This window comes from Biomphalaria glabrata, chromosome 11 (genome assembly GCF_947242115.1).
Source record: "Biomphalaria glabrata chromosome 11, xgBioGlab47.1, whole genome shotgun sequence".
Lineage (NCBI taxonomy): Eukaryota > Metazoa > Mollusca > Gastropoda > Planorbidae > Biomphalaria > Biomphalaria glabrata.
This window is the reverse complement of record NC_074721.1, coordinates 5,236,301-5,249,640: the sequence shown is the minus strand read 5'-3', so window position 1 is coordinate 5,249,640 and position 13,340 is coordinate 5,236,301. Positions and strand designations below refer to the sequence as shown.

The window sequence follows — 13,340 nt, the reverse complement described above, 5'->3', positions numbered from 1 at the left end:
AAATTATCAAAACATTCACACAACTCTTAACACCTTACACCCTCACTCCAAACAATCTTTAATGGCTAGAACTAAGCAAATTTATAAGATGTGACCTCTAGACAGTGTCAGCATGTATGTTAATCAATTCTGACTTAATGTGGTTACACCCCTAAACTCAATGTGATGGACTAAACAAATGGGGAATTGGGAATTCAGCTCTTCCTCTGGAGATAGCTCTGCACCACTAGACAGCTGTCTGTTCAGTTGCCACTTAGTTAAGGTCAGGACACTTAAATGCTTACTCTCCTGTAATGATATCTAGCTGGAGCAGAATTTGGCAGGATATCTGTCTGGAGCTGGATCTCAGCTCTGATGCAACTGTAATAGGCAGCACTTGTTTAATTGCTGTGCAAATAATGTGCATGCACAACACTTAACTATAAAAATATATTTAAACAACAGGATCAGCACTCGGTGATCCGCATGTTACTACCAATGATGGTGTTACTTATACTATGAATGGATGGGGAGAATACATTCTTTTATGGATCTTCAGTCAAGAATTTAGGCTTCAGGTGAGCTGTTGGTTGTCTGTTTTTCTATTTTAACTAGAAATTTATTTTTTTCAAGTCTATATTAAGGTACAGAGTAAACAATCTTGATACATTTATTTAAGTATTATTCAAAGAGTTTAAGTTTGAACATTATCATTGACAGTGTCGAACTGAGCCAGCTGAAGGATTGAATGGTACACTAACTAATGCCACAATATTTACAGCTTTTGCTGTTAAAGAATCCAATTATTCAAGTTTTCAAGTAGAGTTATCAGCATCAAAAAAATGTAAGTTCATTAGTATCTACTGAAACAATGTTTAGACCTTCCTCATTGTCAGTGTTGTATTTTACTCTTGGCTCATCTGCCTGGGCACTTCTGACAGTTAACTAGAATAAATAGTTAATGCAAAAGTTATCAACAAACTCATATCACTGCATGACAAAGGTAACTGATCAAGCTTTTATTGGATAATTACAAGGATATAGGTTACACATGAATCAGTAATCTGATAATCATTCATGAAGGGGTTATAAGGACTAACTCTCACAGAGGCTTAGAAATGTATTGTTACCTGAGAAAAACAAAGTTTTTTTTCATCAGGTAAAAAAATTCAAAAATGTTTATGATACATACAGCTTTAAGAGAGATTTTAAAATTAAAATATTGGAATGAGGTTTAAAATATCTTAACTTGCAAAATAAAGATGTTTATTTAAAACTGTAAATTACATCCTATGCTTATCTTAGTGTCATTCAAGTTATGCATGTTAATTAGAGACTTTAATTAAGTCACTTGTTTTCCCCCCCTGGTTATTCAACCCCCCATTAGATGCTCTAAAGGCACTAGAAAAGAAGGGGCTTTACTCCTAGCAAATGGAATTAGGAATGACTACACAAAAGCACAAGTGTATATAACTAACCTTTTTCAAATAATAACAGTAGCAATTTTGTGATTAAATAATATAATTTTTTTTTTTTTGTGGCATTACAATGTAGAATAATGATAATTTTCCCTTTTGAAATAGAACAAGTTTTATAAATTAGATTGTTGTAAAAATTAATTGTTTTTTTAATGACTGATCACAAATCCATTTTTTTTCTAATTCAATTTCATACTGGAATTGTAAATTGATTTAATTTATTTTCACTTTCAGTTTTAAGGTTCACTTATGTTATTCTTATACTATACAGCAATGATAATAATGGCCGGAGGCATTGATGTTACCACAGAGTTCTATAAAGAAACCCAGCCTGGTATTATAGTCTCTACAGATACACTCAGTGTGACCAGAGAATACAGTAATAATAAAACTATGGTAGTGGCTGGATTCCCATCAGGTAAATGTTTTTATACAGAAAATTTATGCCTATGTTTATTCCTCATTTTCTCATGCTCATATGTTTATATATATATATATATATATTTTTTTTTATTACTACACTAATTATATATAATTATAAATATATTTAAAAATTTATAATAATATAGTACTTGTCTGTCATTTTAGCTCTCTTGTTTATGTTTGTAATGCTACCACAGCGCCTTAGCCTATAACATGTTTGTTAACAGTGCTCTATATGTTAAATTATTATTACTACTAAATATTGTTTTAATATTTGCTATTAAAGCAAAAGACTTCATTGAAGACCATTGTAAACCAATTAAAAACCTCAGTAAAAGTAGCAAAGAAGACACTTCTGCTAGAGACATTTTGACATGACATTTGACATGACAATGTTTCTGCTAAACTTTGTTAGAAAACTAATTGAGAGATGTTACAGACTACTTTAAAAAGTGTATTGATTGTTCAACAATAACTTTCTTTTTGCTACAGGTGTATCTATTAAAGTGTACATCGCTGCCAAAAGTCTTTTGATAGAATACAATGTGCCAAACGATTATGAGAACTTAACTGTAGGATTACTTGGAAATTTTAATGGAAACACTGATGATGAGTTTACTCTACCAAATGGAACAGTTCTGCCCAGAAACAGCAGTGAAAGAGAAATATACCATTACTTTGCTAAAGCCTGTAAGTTTTGTGGTTTAATACTTAAAACCTGGACTCTATGATAATTTACATATTAACTCTGGTTGTGAAGTGATAGGGTTAGTTGTGCATGTGTAGCCTTTGACACAAATTACATATACCAGTGATAGATGACCAGTCAACCATGACAAAGAATGAGTGGCAGTTTTGTGGATTTTTAGTATAAGGACTTCAAAAAAAATGTTTGATGGCTAAGTTTTAGAAAAATGTGAAATAATAACCTAGATAAAACTATAAAGTACATAAAATTAATGTCTTTTTAAAAATTGATCAAACAGGGGCAGTGAATTCTTCAACCAGTGTATTTAGTTATCTCCCTGGAGAGAGTACAGAAACCTACCAACATCCAGAGTTTGAACCATTCTACAGAGATGAAGCTGATCCTACTGCAGTGGCCAAGGCTAAAGAACTCTGTGGAGAAACTAATGATGCTTGTATATTTGATTACCTCGTAACTGGGGACAAGGAGTTTGCCACAACAACAAAAGTTGCCAAAGAAAAAATGGATGCAGTCATTATAAGCTTAGGTATCATTTTTGTATATATTATTTTTTAAACGATGTAACAGTTGTGGGAGTTTAAATTGAATACTAGTTTATTATATTTTGTATTTTTGATACTCGAGCCTTAAAATAGTTTATTGAACTGAATAAATATTTTAAAATTATTTTAATGCTAAGAGAATGTACTCGTGAAACTAGCCTTTAGGGATAAATAAAAACTGTATCTAGAATTGCTATTTTTAAAAAAGTAAAATAATAATACTAATTGCTGTTGCAATTAGTTCAAGTATACATCGAAGGAGAGGTGCGGTGGCTGAGCAGTAAATCACTGGCTTCTAAATGGGGGGTCCTGGGTTTGAACCCTGGTGAATCCTGGGATTTTTAATTTCGGGATCTTTGGGTGCCTCTGAGTCTGTCCATCTCTAATGGGCACATGACATTAGTTTGGGAAAAGTAAAGGCGGTTGGTTGTTGTGCTGGTCACATGACACTCTCATTAACTGTAAGCCACAGAAACAGATGACCTTACATCCTCTGCCCTCTAGACCACAAGGTGTGAAAGGGTAACTTTACTTTTTTTATACATCTAAGGACTGTTATTTTTGACTGCTAAAGAATTAGCAACACCAGGAAAGTAACATCAAGTCAATTATGAAATGTATACATGTTTAGGAAAGAAAATTACTTTGAAAAGAAGTTCAATAAAAATATTAAAAGAGTAGAAAAAATTTTAACAAAAAAATTCCAAATTAATGCTTTTGTCCAATTCTTTTTGTTGACGTAAGTTTTTGGGAAAATATTTTCATATTGACTTTTGACTCTCTATATTGCCTTTAGACTCTCAACAAACATAACACCAATTGATTTAGGATTTGAACTTGAGCCCCATTGATAGGCAGCCAAATGGTTTATGGTACACTCCATTCATCCCATGAGTTGAAGATTTTTTTAAAAGAACTTAAGCAAAAAATTGTATAATATTAATTATTATTTGTTAAATTAATTAGTTACTTTTAATGAACAATTAAAATTCAGAAAGTTATTAAAGAGAAAAAAATCAACTAAGCTTTTTTTTTATGCTATATTTACTTACTTTGTTAAACTATTTGCCAGCCAACATACCACCAACACTTAAGATACAGAATGAAAGCCTGGATAATAATGGATTCTGGTTTGTTAAAAATGGAACAGTTTCAATATTACAAGTTTTAGTTGATGATATTGATGGAGACACAGTCAGCATTGAGATTCTAGTCAATACAACTGGACTCAGTGTCAATAGCACTGGGTTTATTTCTTATTTACCTAATGCTAAGCAGCCTATCTCTTTGAGGTAATGTTAATTTTTATCACTTTATAATAAAATAGGATATTATATCAGTTTATGAAAACATTTTATAAAATTAAAAATATATTTTATGTTTAGAGTGCGAGCAGTAGATTCTAAAGGCAGCTACTCTCCAGACTTGTATATCCCAATCCTTGTTTGTCCTCAATGCAATGATCATGGTACTTGTGACACCAAGAATGTTAGAGACGAGTATGAAACTGGAAAATTCAAAGTTCTATCTTGTAGTTGTCCGGCAGCATACACAGGTAGGACCTAATGAAATTGTATAGTATATTTGGTGTTACATGTTTTACAAACATGCCTGAGACTAACTACTGCGTGCAGACCTTTTAGTTCTTGACTATTTTTTGCCTGGCCTAGCCATTTTGTTTTCTACCACTGCCACACACTCCCTTTTATTTATTTTTTAACCTAACATTTTACTGTCTACAGTTACCTGGAATGCAAGGATGAGATACAAGTCAGTAATGGCTATGTCTTTGATTTTGAATATTTGGGATGAGAGTGTAATAAACCCAATTGCGACATGCTTTATCAACATGAGTGAAAAGAATAGAATCCCATAAATCATTTTGTTAAAGGAGTCTCTCTTATTTATAAGATAATAATATTACATGCCATATGTTTGAACTCTAACTTATGTTGTTTTTTTTTAAAGACACAACTGTTGTCTTCCAAATTTTTTATCTTTCATGCTAGATCTCAAATTAAGCTTGTCAGATAAAACTATTTTCTATTTACTAAGTTGTCAACAATATCCTTTTCTAGCTGTTTCTGGCTTGGCATTAATTATCATAAGGAGAGATGTTTTTTTGTTTTTCATTTTCTTAAGAGAACTAATTTGACTAGGATTTTGTTGTTATATATCTAGCTTGTTGAGCTAATGGTCTTGGCTAAAAGCCTTTGTAAAGAAATCATAAAATATTTCTTTCTTGATTTAAAAATTGATGTATGTTTACAAAAAGGTTCTTTGATCCTCCTTAAATGTGTCTACAGCAGAGTAGGCCTACCTTGACTCAAGTGATATTAAAAAACATTTATACTTAGACCTTTTCTTTAGACTTTTAAAATGAACTCTCAATTTTCCAGGCAAAGACTGTGAGTCAGAAGCGGATGGTTGTGCCAGTCAGCCCTGTTTTAAAGGACAGACATGTACTGATCTAACAGCAGCTGAACAAGGAAATAGTACCATAGGATACAAGTGTGGTCCTTGTCCTTCTGGGTTTCAGTCCTCAATGGACACCTGTGTAGGTCAGTAAAATTGTTACTATTTTGTTAAATAACAAATTGCACTGTTTTAATATGAGCAACTTTAAAATAAATCATGTATATATTGCATTTACTTTTTGTAGGTTGAGCATTTGTAAATCATTTATACTGAGCTTATATCAAATCACTCTGTCTTTCTGCCTGTTTGGTAAAAATTTTGAACACATCATTTCTTCCACACACATTCTCAGATCAACTTAAATTTTTGCATAATTATTTCTTGTACCTGAATGAAAAAGAACCAATACAAAGAATTACCAATAAGTTGATGAACTAATGGTAATTAATTATTTTGTTTGGAATCAAATAAGGGAAGGATATTGTACTTTAATGATGTGGCAATGTAGGATGAACTAGTCACCTTTATATTTATTTGAAACTAACAATGGATAGCTATGAAACCTTCTTATCTTATCTTATCTTATATAATACAGACGTTACTTCAAAAAAGAAGATGATTACGTCCTACGCGTCATTCTATTTTCATAAACATATCTCTGGCACAGTGTTTATCATTGGCTTGAGGAGGCTTGAGCCCTTGAGTTTTAATTAAAGTTGTGCAATTTTTAATTTAAAAAAACAATACATTGAAAAGCTAATACGGTAACCTACACCCATATGACCCCATTTTTCTCCTAACTAAAATTACACTTAATATAATCTTTGGTTTGAAAAAAAAGTATTTTTCACATTTTCTAATCAAATTTTTTATATATTTCAGAGCTCTTAAAAACTGTAATCATTTAGTTTCTGTTCAATACAAATTTACAATCTAATTTGTCACTTTATTCTTGCCTTCAGATGTAGATGAGTGTTTGAATAATAAAACATGTGATCATACATGCGTGAATACAGAAGGTTCCTTCGTTTGTAGTTGCAGAAATGGATTTAGACTTGATGCTACTGATAAGAAAACATGTAAAGGTTAATACATTTTTTTATACTTAATACTGCAGGTAATATCCATCTTTGTTATACCACTTATATGATAATTCAATTGATCACTTAACTCATCTAAAAAGTGCACTGCCTTCTACTTATCACTAATTGTAAAACATATTTCTTTATAGATAATAAAGATTATTATTATAATTTGCTAGTAATAAAAATAAAACTTAAGCTTGAATAGATCAGAAATGTAAGTGATCATAAAAGCTTACTACAGTACATAAAATTTGTATCTTTTCTATGCTCTTGTTCTTCCCATGCACATTCCAGAGACATTTCTTATTATCAAACAATTTAAACTATTTTCCAGATGAATCAAGCATGTCTTTCAACCCAGAAATATGACCAATATTAAGAGTAACAATAAAAAAAAAAGCATCATTATTATTCATGATTGTCTTGATGTATGTTTGAAGAGATAGACTTGTGTTGTATCTTCTTTAAGTCCTTTGACTTGTGGAGTCATAGGTGCTATTGATATAAGACAAACGCTACTAGGATGCAGTAAAATGACTCAGCGTATCTAATTTTTTTCTGCTTAATTCTTTTAAACTTGAAGTTGGAACAGTAAATATATACCCTTGATAAACCATCGACCTAGACACAAAGATGAAGATCTTCCAGAATTACTAAGGTGGAATGAAAGTCTTAGCTATCACCAGCAGCATGGACTTTTGACATTCCACTGATACTTACAGAGAAAGAGAAGGAGACAACAAAGAGTACTGTGACCATAAGGCTGTTACCATTAGACAGCATAAGGAACAGATTCATGAAATGGAGAAACTGCTGGCGATTTGGTTTGACAACCAAATAAGCAAGAAAATGTTCCTTAGTCTTTATATCATAAAGAGCAAAGCAATTAGCATCTTTGTCAGGCTGAAAAGGAGGATAAGAATGCACCAAAACATTTAGCACAATAGCCAACACTACGGAAGCGTTCATGGTGAAGCTGCAAGCATTAATTTTCTAATGTGCTGGATGAGATAATTGAGGAAGATGGCTATCAACCAAAGCAAACTTTCAATGTTGACAAGACATGGTTGTTGTACCCCTATCAAAAGAAAAAACTGCTACCTACTCTACAATGAAAAACTGATTAATACCTACCCAAATTTTTTGGTTCATGCTTAACAACAAAACATACTTAGCGACAAACTTTCTGGTCCATAACTGCGTCATTAAACTGGGATTTGCATTAATCCATGCTAAATTCACAGATGTGTTAAATGAGGTTTTTGGAGATATAATTTGTCATACTATGCAGACTTGTTAAACACATCAAGTCCATTTATTTGTTGCTTTTTTCTTCAATAAAAAAGTGTTTTTGAATTTCACCTGTCACCTCTTGCAGTAATAATTACAAAATACAAAATAATTAACACAATATTTCCATCACAGATATCAATGAGTGTGAGGAGAGGTCCTCCAACTGCTTACATAAGTGTAGCAACACAGATGGAAGCTATACCTGTTCTTGTTATACAGGATACACACTGGATCCTGATGGATACACATGTAACATAGGTAATAATTTAAAAAATCTACACCTCATTTTTATGCAGATTGATCCACTTGTAATAACCCTTCTGATTCCAGCATTTAAAACTAAATCATTATCTAATTGTTGTTGATTACAAAAGGCAATCTATGGTCTCCTTTTTACATTATTTTATGGGTAGAAATATTCAGTAAAATATGTTACTATATAATTAGCTATTTTGTTAAACAATCTTGGATGTTCCTGCAGAAATGAAATTTATTACATCCTAGCCCATCACTTATGCAGGATGATATTGATTTTGTTGACTTTAGTCGGAGTTTGAACTTAATTTGGGACTAAAAAAATGATCAGGACCATCAGATGACATTCCAAAATGCACACCACTAGCCAGGCAGCCATTTAAATAATCAAGAGCAGTTCTGGCTTTCTAATGACATCTCTTTCATTGTTAAGTTGGAGATGAAGAGGTATAATAAAATTTGAGAGAATAATTAAAAACCATGACTTAAATGAAAAAAAGGTGCTGGTCAGAAATTTGGGTTTTTGCCTTGTTGAAGGGAGTCGAATCTCTTGTGACATCTCGACTGTTGTTCTTTTTTTTTTAATTTAATTTGATATTTTCATTTATTTAGCAAGTTCTAATCTAACCTATACAATAGTTTTTACTGTTTTCAATTGTTTGCTTATTAATTGACTTTCTTGTTTTGACATATGGGTGTTTAATTTAATAAGTAAAGTTCTTTTCAGTGAAACTAATGATAAAAAACAAAAGGGAAGAAAATTTCTTTGTATTGAATCATTTGTCTCTTTGATGTGCAGACTAGTGATACAATATACGTTTAAAAAAAAAAATATGATTGTACAAGCTGACTCAAACCACCTGTTGTTTTCCATGTCAGATGATTCTATCAAAGAGAAGTGTTATGACTGTCAACAAGTTTGTATCACTGGTGAGAATGTGACCTGTGGGTGTAGACTGGGATATGAACCAAATCCAAATTCTATCAATGACTGTCAAGGTATAAACTTAACTATATCAGAGAAAAATAACATATTACAGATATATTTATTATTCAGTATAGCCTAACACTAATCCCTCAAAGTGCTGATATAATTTTTTTCCTAAATACATTTTTTTATCAAAAGAGATGAATTGTTTAATTCTTTATTTTTATTTTTTATTAATTTGTTTAAATTTATATATTTCTAATAAAGTTTAGAAAAAAAGCGATTGTATATTAAATACTAAAAACATAGTTAATATTTCAGATATAGATGAGTGTAAATATGGTAACCAGCCTTGTAGCCAGCAGTGCAACAATTTAGATGGTTCCTATGAATGTTTATGTTATACTGGGTACAAACTGTCATCAGACAAAGTCTCATGTTCTGGTAGGTTGAATTATGGGAATTATTATGCATAAATTAGGTCATTTCATTAGTTCATAAAGTTTGTTTAAGAAAGTGTTTGATTTAGTTTGCTATTTATGGAATACTGTCAGGTTCACGTTTAGACTTTGATGCTTCCTATTAACCATAAATTAGCTAGCTGGTAACCCCTGAGTTTCTTAAACATCTATTCAAGTGAGAGACTAATAAAGGATTCTTAGACATGCTAATTGAACATTTAATTAAAAAAATATTTGCAATGAAAGAGATTATTCAGTACATTGATATATGGACATTAGACATATGGACCTTCAAGCTAAGGTAACATATGCTTGACTACATCGATAAATTATAATCTACACATTGTGGGGACCAATGTGTATGTTTTGTATTTATATTCAGCCCATACAAAGTAAAGTTCCCCTTTCAGACTTTGTGGTCTATAGGGCAGATGATGTAAAGGTCATCTGTTTCTGTGGCTTACGGTTAATGAGTGTGTCACTTGCTAGCACAACTACAAAACTACCTTTACTTTTTTCCAACTAATGTCAGGTACCCATTAGAGCTGGGGGAGGGGGTAGACACAGAATGTCCAAAGATCCCGAAATTAAAAATCCCAGTCTTCACCAGGATTTGAACCCAGGACCTGTGGTTTGGATGTCAAGCACTTTACCGCTCAACCACCAGGCCTTAATTAAAGTAAAGTTACCCTTTCAGACCTTGTGGTCTATAGAGCAGATGATGTAAAGGTCATCTGCTTCTGTGGCCTACGGTTAACGAGGATGTCACATGGCCAGCACATGGCCAACCTAGGATCCAGAGATTAAAAATTCCAGTGTTCACCAGGATTTGAACTTGGAACCTTCTGTTTGGAAGCCAAGCACTTTACTGCTTTGCAACTATGCCTCCTTATTCAGCCCATATAACTAGCATAAATTTAAAAACAAATTAGGAGAAAAATTTAAGATATACATATTTAAAATAGAATCATGTTTTTGTTGTGTAAGTTGGTTTACTTAATACTTCTTTTTTTTTTTTTTACCTATGGTGATGGCTTTGTTGGAGGATGTAATTATTTTGTCTTCAGCTTGTGAGACTCCTTACTATGGCAACAACTGTGCCAGTACCTGCCAGTGTAATGGACGTGGAACATGTAATGCCATCCGAGGCTGTGTGTGTAATGAGCACTGGTCAGGGGAGAACTGTGAGATTGATGTGGATGAATGTCTCCAGCCCACAGCTTGTGCTGAGGGTCTAGTCTGTAGGAACACAGTAGGAGCATTCAAATGTGTTTGTCCAACAGGATACAAGATGAACAACACACAGTGTATAGGTGAGTTCACTTATGTTTAATGAGGCTATAGATATGTCATTAATTCTGTATGAAGCAGATGGTATCAAGTTAAATCTCATAGTCCACATTCCATATCTCCACAGAAATAGTCCAGGGCTAACCTAGCCTTACTAATTTCTTAGACTGTTGGGACACCACACATGATATGTTGACTCCATACTTCTCTATCATTTGACATGACAAGTCTCTTTCATTGACATGCCCTAAAGGCCCATCCATTCCAATCATATTGTCTTCTCATCACCTTTACTGTCTGCTTCTTCTTTTGAACCTGGTATTGAGCCCTGCAGGAAGGCATCTTTGTGACCCTAATGATCTTTCTGTGATGGTCACACATTTTGATGCAGTTTTTTTTGCCCGTGTTCAGCAGGCTATCATGGGGCCCAATCTGCATTGTGATCCTGTTTTAAATTTCTTTATCAGTGATGTTGTATTTGTAGGTTTTAGCATCTTGATTCTATGCCTAGGATCCTCCTATCTAATTCTGCAGTTAGTGTCTAAGATTAGCAATCTTCAAGTATTTTGTTAGGTCCAAGGAAAGCACCAGTCTGACTTAAATCCCTTAGGACTATGCCTTTGTCCAGGGCTAAACTACATAAACCCACTGATGTCCCAATAAAGGCCCATCTAGTTAGTGAAACAAGAAACAATATGTTGCATAGCCAGCCATGTAGCACTCCTGTAAATTATTGACTTTGGAGTACTTTTATAAAATACACAATGTTTGCCTTTTTTTAAACAATGTCTCAGAATAATTGAGTGATGGATTAAATTTGTAATGATATGAACAAAAATGTACTTCCATCCAGACATCAACGAGTGTACAGACCCAACAGTCAACACAACATGTGATCTAAATGTTCAAGTCTGTGTGAACAACATTGGCAGCTACAGCTGTGATTGTAAGAAGGGATATGCCAGGAATAATGAAGGCTTTTGTATAGGTAGGCCTATGTAGTACAAATTTTAGATTGGACCTTAGATAACAAATCTCCCTAAAACATACAGAGCTATCTGCAGTTAGTTGGGGTCTAGTCCCTAACTCTATATTCAGGGGTAGGTAGTTATCAGATCTATTATTAATGTTTTGATTTTGTAAATTGTCAAGCTGATATTTTAATTTAATTAAGTATATATTCAGTTGTTATATTTCTGTACATTTTATGGTCTTTTAAGAAACAATATCACATAAAAATAAATAAATCACAGAACAAACACAAGAATTTAAATTTCTAAAACTTAAATTAATAAATATGTATTGCTGTCTCTATACCAGTCTACTGGATAAGATGGTAACTAGGTTGCATAAAGTTTAAAAATGTGGTCTTAACTTGATAAATTTTATGGCCTTTTAAGAAACAACAGCACATATAAATGAATAAATCACAGAACAAACACAAGAATTTAAATTTCTAAAACTTAGGTTAATAAATATGAATAGGATAAATGAATCAAAATCACAACGCTGTTATTATATAGGTAGATTTGTTAAGCTAAACTAGTGGTATTGCTGTCTCTATACCATTCTGCTGGATGAGGTGGTAACTAGGTTGCATAATGTTTACAAATGTGGTCTTAACCTGATAAATTTTGAATTTTAACTTACGATTTGATTCCACTCTCACAAAGTCATTGTTGTGAATATTTCTCATGATATCACAAGAGCAGGTTAAGCCCTTTTGTTTTGGCTCTGTCTGTGACATCAAGTTGAAAGAGTAGAATTAAGCCCCTTTGTTGCAACATATTGAGGATTTTCACAATAAATGAAACCATGTTTAGAATGCTGTATTGCCAACTAAGTAAAAAAAAATGAAGCCTCGAGCAGGAGAACTAAATAGAATTTTATTCTGTGTGCTAAAAGGTGCACAAAATACATCATAACTTTTGAAAAACATAGCTTATCAACACTTTCTTCATTCTGCACACAGGTTATATACAAAAGCAAGCTTTTTATATATATTTTTTTGCCATATATGAGATATTCTAATAATGCAGGGACAATATGTTTTGAATAGACTTACATGTTTCTGAACTCAGAGCCTCCAGAATGTAATCTTCGTCTTTTTGATGAACCCTTTCAGCCATGCTGGTAACAGTAAATATTTTGCATGTTGTCCTTCCAAAACTAAAGTGCATTTCCATACCTGTTAATAGGCTCGTGGGAGAGGGACTGGGACTCGAGTTAGACAGATCAACCTCAAATTTTGGGCCATATTTGAGATTTTTTATAATTGCCTATATAATAAATCATCGACTGGTCAGTTCATCCTCAATTAGATTTTTTTTTAGTATTGTGTAATTGTGTTGTTAAGGCTTTCTTTGTAGCCCTCATTTCATCTAATATATAAATATGCTTATTTAGAATGCTTTTTACTATTTTTGACGTGTTATTATAGTGTTTATAGTATTCCACCTTCCTGATGTAATGATTAAAG

General features: G+C 32.5%; 1 protein-coding gene across 2 annotated transcripts in view; it reads left to right on the top strand.

The window, feature by feature from the left end:
- The window catches only part of LOC106056134 (uncharacterized), a 69,843-nt gene that overhangs the window by 35,353 nt on the left and 21,150 nt on the right, over positions 1-13,340 (top strand). For both annotated transcript variants that reach the window (XM_056045469.1, XM_056045468.1), the window contains 14 exons: positions 445-557; positions 700-823; positions 1,729-1,875; positions 2,373-2,570; positions 2,867-3,115; positions 4,204-4,423; positions 4,517-4,686; positions 5,531-5,692; positions 6,512-6,634; positions 8,060-8,185; positions 9,062-9,181; positions 9,432-9,554; positions 10,639-10,884; positions 11,715-11,849. In XM_056045469.1, coding sequence (XP_055901444.1) covers positions 445-557; positions 700-823; positions 1,729-1,875; positions 2,373-2,570; positions 2,867-3,115; positions 4,204-4,423; positions 4,517-4,686; positions 5,531-5,692; positions 6,512-6,634; positions 8,060-8,185; positions 9,062-9,181; positions 9,432-9,554; positions 10,639-10,884; positions 11,715-11,849 — 2,256 coding nt within the window. The remainder of the gene's footprint in view (positions 1-444; positions 558-699; positions 824-1,728; positions 1,876-2,372; positions 2,571-2,866; positions 3,116-4,203; positions 4,424-4,516; positions 4,687-5,530; positions 5,693-6,511; positions 6,635-8,059; positions 8,186-9,061; positions 9,182-9,431; positions 9,555-10,638; positions 10,885-11,714; positions 11,850-13,340) is intronic.